Source organism: Podarcis raffonei, chromosome 2, assembly GCF_027172205.1.
Source record: "Podarcis raffonei isolate rPodRaf1 chromosome 2, rPodRaf1.pri, whole genome shotgun sequence".
In the NCBI taxonomy this organism is placed as follows: domain Eukaryota; kingdom Metazoa; phylum Chordata; class Lepidosauria; order Squamata; family Lacertidae; genus Podarcis; species Podarcis raffonei.
The window spans coordinates 71,928,726-71,948,678 of NC_070603.1; the positions used below are offsets into that span (position 1 = coordinate 71,928,726).

The following is a 19,953-nucleotide window of genomic DNA, read 5'->3' on the forward strand; positions in this document are numbered from 1 at the left end:
AATCCACAAAAGCCTTAATAAACGAGTTAGAAGGTGCCACAAGACTCATAGAATCATAGAATCATAGAGTTGGAAGAGACCACAAGGGCCATCGAGTCCAACCCCCTGCCAAGCAGGAAACACCATCAGAGCACTCCAGACATATGGTTGTCAAGCCTCTGCTTAAAGACCTCCAAAGAAGGAGACTCCACCACACTCCTTGGCAGCAAATTCCACTGTCGAACAGCTCTTACTGTCAGGAAGTTCTTCCTAATGTTTAGGTGGAATCTTCTTTCTTGTAGTTTGGATCCATTGCTCCGTGTCCGCTTCTCTGGAGCAGCAGAAAACAACCTTTCTCCCTCCTCTATGTGACATCCTTTTATATATTTGAACATGGCTATCTTATCACCCCTTAACCTCCTCTTCTCCAGGCTAAACATGCCCAGCTCCCTTAGCCATTCCTCATAAGGCATCGTTTCCAGGCCTTTGACCATTTTGGTTGCCCTCCTCTGGACACGTTCCAGTTTGTCAGTGTCCTTCTTGAACTGTGGTGCCCAGAACTGGACACAGTACTCCAGGTGAGGTCTGACCAGAGCAGAATACAGTGGCACTATTACTTCCCTTGATCTAGATGCTATACTCCTAATCTAGATGCTATACTCTTTGTTGCTCTTGCTGCAACAGACGAACACGACTACATTTTCATTGTAACCAACATGCTTCATTCAAGACGTTAACAACTTAACAAAGTGTTGGCACACTGTCAGAGGACTTTGCATCAAAGTCACCCAAGTTCTATGTCTGGGCGTGAAAAGTCAAATTCTGCAACACAAATGAAGCAGTCAATTCGTGTATGCACAGTAAGTGTCTTCTGACTAATTCTCTGATTTGATTAAAAAAAAAGACAGAGGGGAGGGATGATGGGGACGAATGCCTCATACATCAGGAGCCCTGGGACGCCCCATTTGAAGGGAACAAGCACACTTTTCAATTTCAGTACTGGGTGTAGATGTCAGGAAGGATTTTGAGGTCTACTAATATGATTAGAGAGAGCCTGTTAGCAAGAAGGAGGGAGGGAAGGAAACTCACTGCTCTGGCAGGGTCCCCAAAATCGATCTGCAGGTTCCCCATCGCTTTGATGATAGCCATTATGGACTGAATGGTGTTGCTGTAAACCACTGCTTTGTACTGTCGGCACTCCTCTTCTGAGTATCCATCCTCATGGATAATCCTGGAAAAGAAGAGAACAGAGAACGATTCAAAATGTCAGCATGTCAAATGCAAGAGGCCTGCAATGGATTTCAAATTTTTGCTGCATTCCTTCTCATAAAATATTTGTGCTAAAAGAAGTCCCTAGCAGTGGGTGCCCCATGCGACAATACTACAGCATAAGAGCAAGTGGCGAGAAGGAAAAAATCAGTTAAATTCAGAATATGCCAAAGGACACATTCCGCTTACGTGACAAATTCCCAACTCAACCCATTTCAGAAACTTGCTTTGCCTTCGATTTGTAGAAGTGTCTGGGTGGGTTCTGGGGGTTACTCCCCCTATTTGTGGGAGAGGGCAGTGATGATAAAATAATGCAAGCAGGTTATCTGAAAGGGCTCACTAATAGTAGCATAGAGACAACTACGCTGTTAAGTTAGGGGTTGGGAACCCCAGGCTCAGGAGAAGTGTCCTGAGCCTCAGAGGACATGTCTGCAGGCAACACCTCTCACTGGCCCTGCTCCAAACCTCCTCGAATGCTTTTCCTTGGCTGGAAAGTGCCCCCTGAACTGTGATAATGGCTCCTGCTTACCACACCCACGCTAACCATCCAGAGAGCTAACTGCCTCTGAAGTGTCCAGAAACTTCAGCTGGTGGAGAATGCAGAAGCCAGACAGTTAACCAGATTGTGTAATTTCCTTCTTAAAACAGCTACACTAGTTTCTGGTTCATTTCCACACACAACTAAAATTGCTGTTTATGACCTAAATAGCTCTAAGCTTAGGAACAGGATAACTGATGGAATGTCTGCTCAATAGTAAATACCTTACAAAAAACCCACATGTGCCAGCCAATTTCTGAGTATCGCTTCATGGGGGTGGAGGGGGGGCATTTTCTGTGGCTGCTCCCAGATTGTGAAATGCACTCCCTAGACATGTCTGCCTTGCCCCTCCGTTGATGGCTTTTCACAGGAGTATGTTCAGACAGGCCTTAACCATGTGAGATAAATATTTTTCTTTCTTTCTGGAATATTGTTTCTACCACCATTTGTATTGTTTTATTAGTATTTCATCTACTCCTTTGCTGTGTTTTAACCTCACTTTATATTTATTGCTTTTTATGACTGAATTTGATTATTTTGGTATTTATTGCTGCTGTCCAGCTGCCCTGGACACAACTAACTGAAATATGGGAATACAGCTGTGAGCAGCAGCAACAACAAGAGAGCAGCTCTCTCTCAACCAGAAAACAATCAACTATGGCAATCACACAAGTCCAGGCTAGGAACCCAGGCTTCACAATAGCAGCAGATTGAGATCAAGCTTTTGCCTCCCTGGGCTATTTTCCTAATAGCAGAGCTGAAATTGACTTGTGGTCTGCTGTAGCTGCACTGCTGCTAGGAAGGCTCTGAAAGGCACACCAGCTGAGAAATAGACCATCTGCTTGTCGATTTAGCCAGAGGCAACAATTCAATTCAATCAGCGTGAAAGAGAAAGTTTCTAACTGGTCACATTGTTCAAAGCCTGAATCTACTCGGGGAAATGGGGCCAGTTGCAACTGGCCTGGCTCAGCTCTAGGATACTGCTGTGATGAGCATCATAGAAATGCTTCAAACCAGCAAAACCCAGCGCGACAGAAATGACAACAACTCAGGTCATCTTGCTCTACGCTGAGCGCAATTCCATGACAGGAGGCCAGCTTAATAGACTTAGTCTCATTCCTCTGCCAGCCACGACCAACAGGAGCAGATCATATAAATTAAAATGTTTGTTGTAAATGTAACAGTTCAGATGACTGTTTATCTTTTTGAAATTCCAGTAACTGCTAAAGGCCAAAGACCCAATATGCTGGCATTATACATTTACAGTGAGGAGGGGGAGGGGGAGAGAGAGAGAGAGAGAGAGAGAGAGAGAGAGAGAGAGAGGGAGATTTTAAATTAGGGGTTGTCTCTTGCTAATCTATATGGACAGCCAAAAGAATAATTATTCTTTCCGCAGCCAGAGAAAGGTTTTAGACAATGCCCAAGAACACCCAGAGAGTTGGCTGAAAGGGTAATCTTTCCCTTGGCTTAATGCTTTAGTTTCCTACTTGCTGGAACTGTTCCAACTGGGATCCAGGTTTATAGGATAAGTCAGTAGGGGGCAGAATTCAAAGCTCTCTATGTTGGCTGTCTCTCCACTGTCAACAGGGTCTCCCCAGCAGATCTTAACACCCAGACAAGTCAATTTGGGAGGAGGCATTCAGATATGTGGGTACATGCATTTTTAAAACATCTTCACCTACTTGAAATATTAAAAGGCAGCTTGCCCTTCAACTACCAGGAGATTTACATTTTCACTTTGAAAAGTTCACATATTTCTCAAAATACAGCAGGTTGAGGAGTTTGTGCCACATATCCAAAATTAGGCACAATCTAAACAGCAATTGAGTTGTAAACGGCAGCAAGTACATTTTGTTTTCTCACCTCCTGATCTTATGGAGAATAAGTGCCACAATGGAAAGCTGGTAAAGGCTGAATGGAAATGCAACGAGGATTCTGTACTGCTGCTGCTACTAAAAGTGTCCTTCCACCACCTTCTTATTCCAACAGGCTTTTGGGAAATGACTGCTTTTAATTAAAGGGCTGGTGCTGTTTTTATTGTAATGTTTGTATGTTTTCAATAGACTGTATACGTGTATATAGTTTTAATTCTATTCATGTATAATTGTTTCGTTTTTTTTCTATGTTTTTAGTGGCTCTTGTTTTTATTTGCATAGGTTGCATTGACCCGTCAAGGAAAAAGGTGGGGTATAAATATTTAACAACAACAGCAACAACAACAACAACAACACTCTACAATTAAAGATCACATTTGTAGCTGCTACTGATTTTTAAGAGTGGATCTTCGCTCTCTCTGTTCTATAGAAAAATAAGACTGCATCAGGCAAAATATAATTCCAACATGCCAAGAAAGAAGTAAATAGTATTATGTATGCACAGCAAAAATCTGTGTCTATTCTGGTGGGTGGGTGGGTGTATACACAGGAATGGGGAACCTGTGACCTTCCAGATGTTGTTCGACTACAACTCCCATCAGCCCACAGTCAACATGGTCACTAGTCAAGAATGATGGGAGCTGTAGCCTCATCTGGAGAGTCGCAGGTTTCTCATGCATGGTGCAAAGCTACAGTTGGCCACCAGCTAATTATGACGCTTATCATTCCTTTAAGAATGCAGGAAGCAGCCGCTGAAATACCACCACAACAAAGCGGTGAACATAACATAGAGAACTCCTACAATATTTGAACAAAGAAGAATGCTTACTTCATCTGTTTTACGATTGTGCTCTTCCCAGACTCTCCTGCACCTGTAGAAAATAAAGAAGACTTGTAAGAGAACAGGCCTTTGACTCTGGCATTCAAGTGTATAATCCCCCCTCCCCCAGCCTCCTGCACTCAGATTCAACATTAAGTCTGATAATTGCTAGCTCTGGCAGGCTTGTTCTGAGAACCTAGTTTTAAACCGAGGCTTTCCACTTAGTTTAGGAGAGTTACCTGGATTTGTTTAAGTTAGGGTTCACAATGGTCACATGGTTGCCAAACCCAAGGAGGGGGGGAAGTGGAGTAAAATAAATTTGCACAAGACAGGAGTGGTGCAACGCCTACAGCGAAACGCCATTCCCTTAGTCCTGCTTTCACTATTTTACGGAGCTCCAAAAAAGAAAAAATGGAAAAGCACACAGTTTCAGGACAGGAGATCCGCTATGAGAGACAGCCACCAAGAATGCCAAGGTAGTTTCCTGGACTTACTGCACAAAGTGAACACCACATCCATTTCTGAAATACAAAATGCATTACATGCTGCATATCGGAGAGGATGGACTTCAACAGTGGAAATCCCTAATCCCACAGATCTGGTGACTATAAGCCACATTAGTCTTAACCAGCAGATTTGATTTTTTTTTAAAATTGATTTAGCCAGTCCCCACCTTGGCTAAACCCTGAGTAACAACCAAGACTAAAGGACTTAAAACAGATGAAAAGCAGAGAGCTATGTGTGGTACTGTGCATCCTGTCTCCTCGGGAGACTTTCCAGTGACCACACGTACACCAAATAGTGTGAAACTTCACAAGACTGATAGAGAAAGTCCCTGGGGAGATGATAAATATTTGTATTCCTGCCAAGTTCACGCAGGCACCCAAGAGCAGTTCTGTAGGTGCCTGCCAGATTCTTCACCGTGGTATCAATATCTCATAATCAACAACGCCAAAGGCTGCAGAAATGTGAGGCTCAGCCATCAGGTAGGGCTACATGTGCTGCACAAAGCTGCTTTGGCTTTGGTGCAGGCAGCAGAGCCTGGTGGCGGCTAGCAAACAACCATTCTACTTGAATTATCTCATAGGCTCCTATTAAAATACAATGCTGTGCACTGCTCCAGAGGGAAAAATAGGCAGTGCTATAGTTTCCTCCACCCCTAGAAAAATAGAAAGAGACAGCAGCACAGATTTGCTTTCAGCAGCGTCAGGTAGGTTTCATGCCATCTGGCTTGAAGCCACGTTCCTCGAGAGCCAGAAGATTTAATACATAAGAGAAAGCAGAAGTAGCAAGATAAACTGCAATTCTAAGAAATATAGATGGCCCATGAAAGATTAGATACAGGCTTGTAAGCATTTTATTGATTTACGTTATTGATTCCATTTATATCCCACCTTTTTCCTCCAAGGTGGCATACACGGTTTCTGCCCTCCTCATTTTATCCCCACAACAACCCTGTGAGGTAGGCTAGGCTGAGGAAAGACAGTGACTAGCTTCATGCCTGTGTGCGGGTCTGAACCCTGTTCTCCCAAGTCTTGGTCCAACACTCGAACCACTGCACCTAGTGGCAAGTTACAAATCACTTCCAAGTAATCGGGAAGAAAAGTTGTTTTACAGGAAAGAAATAAGATGTGTTGTTGTTGTTAACCCTTTTAGGTCCTCAGCGTAGCAAAAAGCAGCAACCTTTGGGCAAACCAGCTAGTGAGTAATTTTGTAGGCTAGTAAAGAATTACCGGTATTTGTAGAGCTGCATTAAACAGGCACAAAGCTTTTAAGAAAACAGCCCTCCATTAAGAAATGTAACAAAATGCTCTTTCTAGCAACGCAAAACCATTTTTCCAGGATCCCGACTTTTATGAAATCTAGTGGTTACTGATGCAGAGGAAAATATCACAAATGGAATTGCCACATGCCTATGTAAGTCTGAGAAGAGCATGTAGAAGCTCAAGGGATTTGCTTTGTCCATACGTAACCATTTCTAAAATATAGCTATTAGCAATTGCATTTCTCATCCAAGAGGGAGAAAGGTCACAAATCTGCACCCTGTACAAAAGTGACATCCCATCTGGCACAAAGGTTTTGGCAAGCTGCTTTCTTTCTTTTTTTTTAATAAGTTTTTATTGTTAAAATAGTTCATCATTAATACACATATACAAGCATACAAACATACATTTCTTTTTTTTCTTTTTTTAAAAAAGATATTTATTGAAGTTTTACCAAAAAAAAGAAAATTACAGAATGAAAATAAAACAAGAGAAAAAAAGAGAAAAATATAAAAATACATAGAAAAAAAGATACAAAATACAGAAAGAATAGATAGAAAAGATTAAAAGCAGATCAATTTTTTCATATCTAAAATTTTGTTTGCTTGTTTCCTTGACCTCCTCACACCTCCCTTTTTGTATTCCCGTTCACATAGTCAGTTCAGCAAATCCTTACCCTCTTTCATTTATCTTAACTCTATATCTTAACATATTATGACTATATATTTTCATCCATTATCAATCCATTTTTACATATTCTTATTAGCTTTGTTGCTAATGCCACTTAAGTTCAATCCAGCATCATTTTAGCATTCACAAACATACATTTCATACAATTCTTAAAACTGTTCAAACATACTTACACTCAATCCCACAAATAATTCCTTTCCCCATCACCATCCAACAATGTGTAATAGAAAAAGAAGTATGAAATTAGGCTAAAGGTGTGTGAAAGAAAGTAATAGAAGTGGAAAGAAATTGTAATTGAGTAGATTGGAAGTCAAACACAAAGGTGGGGTGAGGGGTGGTGGATGGCAAGCTGCTTTCAATCTAGTAGTTTTTATGATCGGGCCTGAATATTTGCATTCTCATCTCTATTTCTCATTTAAAAAAATGCTAAGCCCTTATGGAAGTAGAGAAAGGAATGAGATCTTAACTTCAATCTAACCATAAGGGGTCAGAGGTCAGAAGGTGAAAAGTTTTTACAATAAGGGCTCACAAGTTTAGGGACTGGTGTACCAACGTACACATAGCACAGACAGTGTGAGCAACACTCAATGCCTTAGGGACAAAAAGGAACTCTTAATGAGGTAGTCACATGACAAGATGGTGATTGATGCATGATCAGCTGCAAGTACTCTTTCATAGGGGCTGTGAATTCATGCATGCCACTTATGCCGCAATCCTATATACAAGTGGGAGTAAATCCCATTAAACTCAATGGGTCTTAATTCTGAGTATGTATGTATGTATGTATGTACACTATCAAAGCGCACTTTCAGTAAGGCTTTTGACAAAGTCCCCCATGATACACACACACACACATTTTTTAAAAAGGCATGAATGCAGACATGGACTGATGCCCACAGTAATTACATTTCTGACAACAGGAAGGTATGCAAATATTCTAGAAAATTGGTCCCATACAGCAGAATGCCACAAGATGACTGGAAAAGAGCTGGGCCAGTTACCCGCTGCTCTGTCCCATGTAGCCTGTGCAACTATAAAATTCTTAGATGCCTTCAGAGAAGAAAATCTGGGAAAGCAGATAAGGTTTCTTCACTAAGATCCATCCACACAATCATATATTATGTACGGATCGTTAAAGCTCTGTGGGGGGGTCACTCTCTGCCCCAGTTAAGCCTCACTATTAGCAGGAGGGATCTTCTTACTGTGCATCCTATTAACACGTTCACTAACAAGCTCAGATCTGCAAGCTGGTGTTTGCAATGGCACAGCTGTTCAGAAGCTTCACAAGATCTCTCAATCCCAGCCCCTCAGACCGGGAAGTAATCCAGCTGGTCAGGTTGCAGTTAATTACTTCTAAACTTGATGGAGGAAATGCTTTGGCAGCCCAGTGACAAATTTCAACTTCAACAAGCACAACTTTCCAAATATTTCATGGTACCATTTTGCAACACGAAGCATGAAGTTGAACCAGAATTCCCACTTGCCAACAGTGTAAAAATGTCCAGTTTTCAGTCTATGAGCAAGTCATGCTGCTTGTCTTCAGTCGCTTACAATTGCCAGCCAAACCCCCAAACAAATCGGATTGTTGAAGACAATTCGTTCCAGCACCCACAAGCACATGCGGCGACAAGGACCAGCGCACAACGACACAGTGTGCATTGTTCCCTGGGGGTTAACATTCAGCCGTGGAAATAGGCTTAGAGCTGAAAGCCCAGCACATGAGAACTCAACATTAAACAGAAAGCTTTTAGACAACCTCAGTAGCTGCAGCCTGGTTATACAGCCCAGAGACACAAGAGAAAATAGTGGGATTTATGCTTCAGATTAACCCTTGCTTTGCAGAGATGAAAACACGGGCCGGATAGATAATGCAATGGGAAGAGGTGGTGAGGGTAAATTGAAGCATTCCTCAAATTCTTCTTTTAAAATAAGTTGAACTCTGTGAGTTGATTCAAGTGTCAGAACTAATTATGATTCCTTATTTGCAATCTCTGGATTTCTGTTTTTTGATACAAAGCAGTTTATTCTGGACATTATTATTATTATCATCAAACATATGGTCACTGTTTGCAATGGGTTCAAAACTGTCAAATTAGATCATCCCACTTGCCTGTGCTCAAAACCTGTTGTTGGTAGGAAAAGGTGTGTTATTTTAGTCCATTTCCCACTAACACTAATGCACATGAGCACCAACAGCCTGGTAACTGAAGGTTCTCTGCCAGGGCAGTATTATCTGACACACTCCTTTGGGGAAGGCATGCATGTTAAACTAGTTCCTCCCTGGGCTACTGTGAACATCAGTAACCTCACTGAATTTGAAATATGCATGGCTTTCCCCAACATGATCCAATTTACGCATCATCCCAACACCAAGGGATTCTTGTGGAAGAGAGGATGTGAGGTCATTCATTCCCCTCAGCCATGTGATTTATGCCTACCATTGAAAAGGGGCCATCTTTTGACTTTTTGAAAAGAGGAATTCATATGTTCTTATTCTTGGCTTGGGTCTTCCTGGCCACCCAAGCTGTAAGATGCATCTGAGCATGCTATTCAGAGGCTGACAAGGTCTTCAAGAGCCAACTCTGCAATGATCTGGAGAGGGGAAAATACCGTATTTTTTGCTCCATAAGACTCATTTTTTCCCTCCTAAAAAGTAAGGGGAACTCTGTGTGCATCTTATGGAGCGAATGCAGGCTGCGCAGCTATCCCAGAAGCCAGAACAGCAAGAGGGATTGTTGCTTTCACTGTGCAGCGATCCCTCCTGCTGTTCTGGCTTCTTAGATTCAGAATATTTTTTTTCTTGTTTTCCTCCTCCAAAAACTAGGTGCATCTTGTGGTCTGGTGCGTCTTATAGAGCAAAAAATACGGTGCTCTTTAAACTCAGGAAGGTTATTCACTAAGGAGAGGAGTTGTTCCTCCTTGGGACAGCAAGGCCTGTGATGACAGCTCCCCAAATAATTTATGCTCATTTTTGCCTAGACCTGTCCAGTGGAATGGATGACCTAGCTGAACAGAAGTGGAAAGATTTTGGCAAGCCTAGGAAACAAACCAATACCAAATGCAGGAAACTGTCATTCATAGCATGCCTTGACCTTAGAAAACAAGAGCTTCCCATGCTTTCACCTGTTATTGCAAGTAAGTGAGCGCCGTGATACTTATGCATAGGAATAAACATCAGAGGATTTCCTGCAGTCACTCTCTCCTGGTCAGGGTGGGTGGGGGCGGAGGGCACCAAGAGCTGTCTCTCGGGCAGCAAGCACTAAAACAATAACACTACATTTAATAAATGAAGAGCTGGCTTGCGAGAACCCGTGCTCTCTTCCCCAGGCAGCATCTATGGGTAGAACTGGTGCCTGTCACAATACAAAATAATGAGCAGAGGACATGCTGCAGACACTATCCACCACACTGTGTCAGCTCTGAAGATCAAGCCAGCTGGCTTGCTAGTGGGGCCAGCACAGAACCACAGCTGCTCCAGTCCTTTCAAGAACAGCAATTGTCTCTAATCTTGGTTAGACACCCCAGCGGCAATCTCCTCACCCCTACCAAGGCCAAAGGTCACCAGATGCTCCCACAGGCATCCTGCTGTCAAATGGACTGGTACAAGGAGTGGGGTTGCTTCCAACATGTGTGGTTTTTTTTAAAAAACTGTTATTCTTGCGCTTCATTTTATATACTGCAAGTCACTTTGCACGCCATTTTGTGGATGGAAAAGTCGCTGCCAGCTTATTTGTATGCCACTTTACCACAAAATTGTGCCCAAAGCGGCTCATAAATGAAAAAAATAATAAATACAACATTTTAAAAAAATGTATTAAGAACAATTAAAACAAAACAAAACAAAATTTTGTTTTTTGTAAAAGAAAAAATTTAACAGCTTAAAGCAAAGCAGGAGAGAATAGTGTCTAACACAAAAACAAAATGGTAATATATATACTGTGCTTGTGGGAGGGAGACACTGGGTGGTATTCAATATAGCTTTAAAGCAGATCATTACCATCAGCAGAAAAATTCCTCCTTGTGCAAAGGAACTTCTCCCCTTCCCCTCTCCCTGCATTCTCCAAAATGTACTCAGGGTTTTCCCCAACATTCCAGAGCAGATGGTGCAGAGGACACATGACAGGAGGAGAAGAGGGGAATCCCAGTGGACTTGGCTGCCCACTGTTCCAAAGGACATGCCCCAGGAGCTGACCACTATTAACTCGCAGGCCTTGGCTGACATTAGCCTTCCCCAACCTGGTGCCCTCCAGATGTTTTTGCACTACAATCACCAGCTGTGCTGGCTGGGACTGATGGGAGTTGAAGCACAAAAAAGCTGGAGGCCTCCATCTTAGGGAAGGCCTGTCTATGCAATGCCTGTTGCAGGAAAAGAAAAGCGAGCAAACTTCCTAACATTTCCAGCGAAAAGATCCAAGTTGTTTCATTTGGTCTCAATCTGTCATGTTTTGTTTCTTATTATGACATTTGCCAGATTAAGGATGTGAAGCTTCAGAACTACAAAGGTGGCTGTGACATTAATTTGCTAGCATTTGCTAGAAAACAGGTATGTTATAGAAGTTGCTTCCCCAAGGATGTTGCTTTCCACCCTTGATTATTATAAATCAGCCTTCGGGCAAACTGTATCTTCTCACCAAGCTAGCAGTTCTTCTGGTGAGAGGAATGACCATGAATGAAACTTATTCAATCACAGGAACTTGCAAGCAATTCCACAAATGACCGCCTGGTTCCATCCAAGCAGAGCACAAATAGAAGCCCTGGAGCCTGGTCAGCTAAGACTGCCTGGTCCGTTTCCAGGTGCTAAGTGTCACATGCTCATTCATGGGTGGCCAAGCAGGAAGATAATCAAAATGAAAGAACAAGAAGATACAGCCAACACAAATGAACAGTGAACTTGCCATTTCTGACCAGGGAGAATGACAGAAACCTGAGGTTGCCCACAAATCAGTAGGTTTTGTACAACAAAGGAAAACATTCCCCTAATACAAACCAGCTGAGCGCAAGTCAAAGTGACCCAGAAGGTCACCGTTCTCCTATTCCCCATTTCAGACAACCATTTCATTCTGGAACTCGTTGGTCTGATTTTCTGAGGAAGCTGTTGAGAGCAGTTGTGCTTTCCCCCCAGGAAACAAGTGCCAGAAACAAGAATAGCAGAACCAGGGGTAAGACAGTTGCAATATGAGTCCAGTGGAAAAGCTAACTCTTCACCATATTCAACTGGCTTTGAAACACATAGGACAAAAGGCTTTTAAAGACCACACGTCATTAAAATGTTTACTGTACCACCAAAAGATGCCTGCCCCAAACCAGAAGAGGACAGAAAATAGTTGCAGGAAAGCTTTATTGAAATGTCTGCAAGACAAGGCCTACAACCCAAAACGCAGGGAATGGTATTATTGGAGAATGCTTTCCTTCTTGATTTTCCTTCCCACTCCATTAGTTTGTTCACTAGTACTAATCTGTGATGAAGCACAGAGAAGCTGTCCAAACCATGAGAACAAATTGATGTTGGGTTCCTGTAGGTTTTTTATTATTACTCCTTTTTAACTGGCTGTAAAAGATGACTGGCTGATGAATGAACATTAGAAATTATGTACACATGTAGATATGGAACAGATTCATTCAATAGCACATTGGTAGGAATCATACCTAATGAACCCTATCAGGGTTCTTGTACAATTCCCCCCCCCATTTCCCCCCATTGGCTCTGGGGAGGTCAGGAGAACCCTGGGACAGCACAGGGAGGGGATCATTCCACCTGGCAAGCTGAAATGTTTGCGCAGATGGAACATTTGTAACTGAACGACACCAAATTCCATCCATTGCAGATTTAAATTTATCTCGTGTTCAGAGTTATAATGCATCTTATCACTCACCAGGCAAATCCATGGCCTGAGGAACACAGGCTCACAGACTCCCCCAGACAAGTTGTGTTATTTATAGTTTCAATTAAGGAGCTATATGCTCAAAGTCAGCTCGTGTTTACAATCCCAATTCTATGCATATTTACTCTGAAGTAAATCCTATTGAGTTTTATCAAGGCTGTTCATCTCAAGGAGGAGTGCACAGAATTCCAGCCCTAAACACATAGGAGTTAAGCTTCCCTTTACATCCATTACCATTATCTCCCTATGGCAACAAAGTTATCTAAAGGGGGCTGGGCCACTGATTTTGTTACTAATAAAAATGATATATGACAAAGGTAAAAAGTGTTTTTAAAAATTACTTCCCTAAAGTTATGTTCACATCGAGCATTAACCTTGAGGCTTATTTGCCTTCCTCTACCGTTCAAACTGAGGGCAAATCCAAATTTTGGATCCTTAAATGGTACGGTTTTCTCACATTTGATTGAAAATGCCTCTGGATGAAAAAGCCATACACATTTTGTTGTGGTATAAAATCAGGGGAGCACTTTCAAGCAAGTAATTTCCCACCTGAACACTGTTGTCATATCACTGTGTTGGACAACCACACAGTCTCAGCAGCTGAATGTCTGATTCATACTCAGGAAAGAAACTGCAGTGAAGAAGGAACAAGAAGCATGGAAGCTTCTTTCTAGAGAAGTAATATTCTTAACTCCCACATAATTTGCTCATGTAAATGTTATGTCGCCTTCCCATTTTTCAGAATCATTCACCGAATCATTACAATTGAAATTAACACAGGAAAAGCTATCTGAAAATAAACTATCAAAATCAGTCTTACACTGTAGTGTATTTACAGCTTCTTTTGAAAAGCACATAGCATTATTACTGTTCAGTTTTCTGCAACCGCCAGGCACCGTTTTCTGCTCTGCATTAAGAACCCTCTTCATACTCTTGCACCCAGTATACTTCTTCGCTATGATTTTGCCAATGATAACAAATGCAATTGCTCCTATCAGCAGAGAATCACAGAAATCCAACAGGCATTCAGACTGCCATATTGTGCTGACCTATCACAATGACTGGATAATGATGCATTTTTAAGCTAAGTCTGATGATCACAGGTGCTTGATCTGGAGACACACATGCAAACACACAGACGATAAATTGGATCCTTTAATGACAGATCTACCAGTGCACACAGAACCATAAGAAAACAAGCTGACAAAACTGGTTTACAGAGAAGATTGCATCCAGACTTGAGAAGCAAGATAATCATTTACTGAAGCGGTTGAATGCCTCTTTTTTATTTGCATTAGTGTCTGGTGTGGGCAAGACACCCGGATTCACATTAATAACCTAGGATGTGCGCATTTTTGAGACACCCAGAGCAATAATTAAAAGGCCAAGAGGTCAAGGCTTCTAAATGAACCAACTGCAAGGAAGGGAGGAGGAAGTTTAGCTTTGCCAATCTATTACCTGACAAGAGGACAACTGCTACTAACCATCTAATTAGCATTGATTGTGTCTTAGGTCCTAAGCACAGAGAAACTGTAGAGGTAGCTACAGAAAGCAAGATATCAATTTATCCTGCCTGCTGTGGCCACATTGATTTTAATATGTTTTACAGTGAAATCTAGCAGCCCCACCCCCAAAATTTATTTATCATAATATAAACTTTAATCAACAGCTATGCTTCTCGTGTAGTTAATGATATATGCCTCAAAGCATTTCTGACATAGGGATGGGTACATTATTACATTATTGGGTATTTATCACCTGATTGGTGGATTCTGAACATGTCTCCCCTCTGTTACGTGGAGTCCTGATAAAATTATGAGCTGCAAGGCTACTCCTTTTAATAGAGGAGATGTGGTCACATGCCTGTTTGCTGCACAAAGGAAGAGCTCTTCTAAGTGCTGATTCAATTACCAGACGGTGCTTGCCTGAACAATATTTCATTTGTTATGTACAAAATTGGCTATATAATTATGTTGATATTGTAATTATCTAGTCAACAGCAAAGCCGCTTCCTAAACAACATACAAATTAAACTCTCTCGACATTTGAAGTTTGCCACCAGCAATGACAAATACAGGGAAGTCTTCTAACTGGAATCCCGCTGGGACCACACAGCATTTATCAGCAACTGTGTACTTTGCAGGTGCTCTCCACAGACTGATTGCTGAGCCACTGCATACAATTTGCACAATTCATCCTGAAGTTCTTGCAGTTCACCACATAAGATACAGGTGATCAACACTCAGAGGGAAAACTGTGTTGCAGCAATTATATTGCTACTTAGCTCCCTTCTCCTGAGCAAACTCATGCTGCACTTCCCAAATGCAAGTTCTTCTACACTTGATCTCTAGCATACGAAAGCAACTTATGCACACAATGCTGCACCGGCCACAATGGACACACAATTTCAGAAAACGGCTGTAAGAAGAAATGGGCACTAAATACACCTTCAAACATAACACCCTTATTCTGAAGAAGCAATTCTGAATCCATGGAAACAGTTATCCTAAAACTAAGTGAACACCCTTTTAGGTGTCCTTTTCTGATGGTATCTTCTGCAGCAGTGATGGCTAACGGGTAGACCTTGTACAACCAGCTGAAGGCTTTATGTGGCCCTCCTTGATATGTGAAAAGTGGTGGCAACAGCTTTGGGGAGGACTCCCCTGATTTCTGACCCCTTTTCTTTACCTTCTCCCATAATTCCCACTGCTGTTGTGAGTGCCCTGCTGTTATTTTCAGATAATTCACAGTGCATTCTGTCCAGCATTCCCCTGCCCAAAGCAATTTGAGTTGCTTTTAAGTGTTGCTTACTTCAGTGTTCAGAGTGCTTCTACAGCCCTCATGAATAACTCACTTCTTCAGCAGTTTCGGCTACCACTGCTCAGCAGTTGGCTGTCATGCTTTCCCTGAGAAAGATAAGCCTGCACAATTTGTCCAGGGAGCTGCTGCAAATATCATGCAGGCAGCACCTGGACAAGCTGAAGCATTGCAGCAAGCAGCTTCACACTTTCAAAGGTGGTGGGGTTACCAGTGAGTAAGTCAGCTTAATAATCAAAAGTGCTATTTGATCTTCCTCAAGGCTGTTAAGTAAAAAGGCAGCCAGCAATGCAATGCAATGCAATGCATGTAAGATTGAATGAATGAATGTGGAGGAAAGTAGGGGGAGTTTTTGATGGTAGAAGAAAATAAAGGTAATGTTGTGGGGAAATTGATCTATTCAATGGAGCATAAATTGACGGGCTGATGTAGTCATTTAAATTAATTAGGGGAAATAGGAAAAGGAGGGAGCATAAATTTATCAAGGTGGAAGGCAATGAAAATAATTTTGGAGAACATAGTGACAGAAGGGGTACATTGTTGAAGCACAAATTGATCTTTAACTGTTAAAAATATGGTGAGAATAGTATTGAGAAAGGGATAATCATGCGCACCGCCCTGAACTCCTTGGAGGAAATATGAGGTATAAATGAAATGAATGAATAAATTAAATGGGTGTGTCTTAACAGTCACATCACTCTGTTCCTAGTTTGCTTGCACAATGTCTGCTCTACTGACATAGACAAACACACACAAATATTTATCATGATTGCTGTGTTTTTCAAAAGAATTGACATCCCACCCCCCACTTCCCCAGGAGGGTAGGCCAAGGTGAGTCAATGTGGCCCTGGGCCCAAAACAGGTTATCCACCCTTGTTCATATAGAGTAAATAAAATGCTGCTGGGATTTTCATTATTATTTATTTATTTATTTATTTATTTTTATTATTATTAATATAGCTAATAATAATAATAACAACTAAATGCTTAGGGAAAAAAGCTACACATATCAGGCCCATCAGATGAAGCAATCAAGTTATTGCTTTGTGTGTTTGTAAAGAATTGCCACCAGATTGTGAGTAACTGTACCTGGTTTGGCTGGCAGCACCACTTAGCCCCTTCCTACAGAAATAACAAACAACACTGTGTGTGTGTGTGTGTGTGTGTGTGTGTGTGTGTGTGTGTGTGTTGACATGCATTTTGAAGTGGGCGTATGGACAGCAGGTAGATCTTGTAGAAAGTCTTTATTATAGGGACAGATGGCACCAGCAATGTAGAGTAGAGTGCCCAGGGTCTTTCTAGTAAAGCAGAAATAAAATCAGGCCTGTCACAAATGGGGTTTTAATTGATCCCCCAGAGATGAGATGCCACCAATTCGTATTGAAACAGACCATATGTTTTCTAAACACACACACACCATTTTAATTAGTCACGAGAATTCAACAGAGCACAAGACACTTTACTGAAGCATTAAGGCATTCTGGGAAATGATCTATAATGAACTGAAAAGGGTATTTAAATATACCTTCCCTAAGAAACCAGAGGGTATTGTCGGCCAAGGGGTGTTAAAGACGGATATAACTTTTTTTATGTATGCTACAACAGCAGCAAGAATACTCATTGCAAAGTACTGGAAGACACAAGATCTACCCACCCTGGAAGAATGGCAGATGAAGGTGATTGACTACATGGGCCTGGCAGAGATGACGAGCAGAATCCGAAACCAGGGAAGAGAAGCAGCGGAAGAAGAATGGAAAAAATTTAAGGACTATTTAAAGAAATATTACAAAATTAATGAAAGTTAAAATGATGTTGGATTAGAAAATAAATGGTTACTATTAGTAATGGACAAGATAAGGAGAATAAGTAAGATCAAACTAAATTAAAATAAGGGAAGATTTGCTGAATAAATGATTAGAAATTGGAATACAGAAAAGGGAGGCATGAGGAAGTCGGAGAAGTAAGGTATAAGAAAACAAGATCTGAAATTGTACTTGTTTTTTTTTTTGTTGTGTTTATTGTATTGTATTGTTATGTTTTTGTTGTTATAAAAAAAATCCTTTAATAAAAAAATTAAAAAAAAGACACTTTACTGAAGTATTTATTATGTCGCAGAGACTTCTGCTCAATAGATAAGGAATTTTGATATTAAATATCAGGATCTATCAATATACTGTATACAATTTATAGTCATGCATGTGCTCTCTTAAAGCTCCTACAGAGTTCTTCAGTTTCTCAGTCAATTTAGTTCATAGTACATGGATTCACTATGTGATTTAAAGTGAATCTGGCATCAAATTCAAGGAAGACAGGTTTTCTAATGAGGCTGCCTTAGCAACGTGCCAAAGACAGGCGCTTTCCTCAAACCTGTAAATCGTTTCTTCGTTACAAACTGAAATTGGTATCATTGATCAGGAAAGGCCTAGGTGAACAAATCTGCATTCAGGAGGCAATGAAAACTCTGCAAAATTGGTGCCTAATTTTTTATTATCATTATCATCATCATCAACCAGAACAACAACAACATTTCAGGAAGGAGACAATTCCACAAGCTAGACACCAAAAGGGAAAAGTTGGCTCTCGTCCAGTTGTCACCAGACTTCTTCAGGCCGCAACAAAACCAAGAAGGCCTCATCCTGAAAACACATTAAGCAGACAGGTTTGCATGGGCAAAGGCACTCCTCCTTCAGGTAACTGGGTCCCAAGTTGTTTTTGTATGTGTTGAAATTCCATGGTGAGCTTACCGTACACATGTATTCACCTTAACTGCAGTGCACATGAACACTTTGAGTGCACGACAGGGCTCAGGGTAATTTTTGCTTTCTGTTTCAGAAGCTGGATTTGCACACCACTTATTGGCCATTAAGTAAAGCAGCTGTCCCCACCCACCCACCCCAATCTCACACTGTGCACAACAGTGTTCGAAATTAGCCAGGTGCGTTTTGCAGCTGGCGCAGGTCCAGTTACTGGTGAACGACATCTCCATCTGGCTGTTCCCTCCAGCAGAAGTGCTTATTTACTGCATTTCTAGCCCACCTTTTTCTCCAGGGAATACATGGTTCACCCCTTCTGCAGTTAATTCCTACAATAACCCCGTGAGGTAGGTTAAAAAGCTATGACTGGCCCATGGTCACCCACTGAGCTTCATGACTGAGTGGGGATTTGAACCCTGGTCTCCCAGGTCCTAGGTCCGACACCACTACACCACACTGGTTTCCTGGAGTACTTCTGCCATGGGGCAGCTATATAAATTACGAAGGTAAATAAATACGGGGAAAGAAAAATGTCAGAGAAGGATCTGAAATATTTTCCTTGAAGCTTGAATTTGTCTTATTCTGGATTGTTTTATTTGATGTTTTAATGTGTTGTAAATCACTGAGAGATTTTTTCCTTAAAAATATAAAGAGGTATAGAATTGAAATGAATAATGATAACAATCAGGGCAGGGGGTAGGGGTGCCTAGACATTTTGTTGCGGCAACAATAACCTAGGTTTAAGGTGCCATTTGGCAATTAGCTTATATTTCTGAGTTTTTAACATCGTGTACAACGCTGGCTGGCTGGCCCTGTGTCAGGTAGGAAACAACTCCCTCCCTCCTTTTTTAGAATTTAATTTGAAACAAAACCTAGAAGCAATGTATAATTGCTTATTCAGTCAGTCACTTGGGGAAAACCAACAATCCAAAAACTGAAAGCAGATTGCTTGTCACCCTTTCCCCAAACTTCAGTTTTCAATCAGCCAGGTATTTGTATTGGGTGCAAGAAAAGGGAGAAGAAATCCTTCTGCACCACCTTGTTTTTGCTGTTTCAGTGCCTGTGGGTTTACAACCTAATGAATGCAGAAATAATGAATGAAGTTTCAGAAATCAAAACCAAGTCAAACATGTACACTTAAAAGAAGATTTTCCTCCAAAGGATCAGTTCATCAAGCAAAGATCAACTAAACTTTTTTAGCTTTAAGGTGAACCACATGTTTTTGTGGGTTTTTTTCTATAAATAAAAAAAAGAAACACTGGTAGTAAACAACGCTACCATCCAACCTAGCACAGTGGAGCTCCCCAATAATAGCACTGAGCACAGGTCTCTAAAAACCTTTGTGCCCTGTGTTAGAAGAAAAGATCCTCTTGCATTTTCCTCACTGTAACCTTTCCCAACCTGGTGCCCTCCAGATGTTTTGAATTACAACTCTCACCAGCTTCAGCCAGCAGAACAATTGACATCAGGTTAGGGGAGGCTGCTGTGCATGCTGGGGGCGATGAGGCTTGTGGTCGCAAGCATTTGGAAGGCACCAGTTTAGTGCACTCCCATGTGGCAATTTACCC

The 19,953-nt window shown here is 41.5% G+C and overlaps 1 protein-coding gene across 1 annotated transcript in view; it reads right to left on the reverse strand.

Moving 5' to 3' along the window:
- The window catches only part of GNAI2 (G protein subunit alpha i2), a 124,859-nt gene that overhangs the window by 45,260 nt on the left and 59,646 nt on the right, over positions 1-19,953 (reverse strand). The window contains exons 2-3 of the mRNA XM_053377406.1: positions 4,490-4,532; positions 1,069-1,210 (exon numbers count right to left, since the gene is read on the reverse strand). Coding sequence (XP_053233381.1) covers positions 1,069-1,210; positions 4,490-4,532 — 185 coding nt within the window. The remainder of the gene's footprint in view (positions 1-1,068; positions 1,211-4,489; positions 4,533-19,953) is intronic.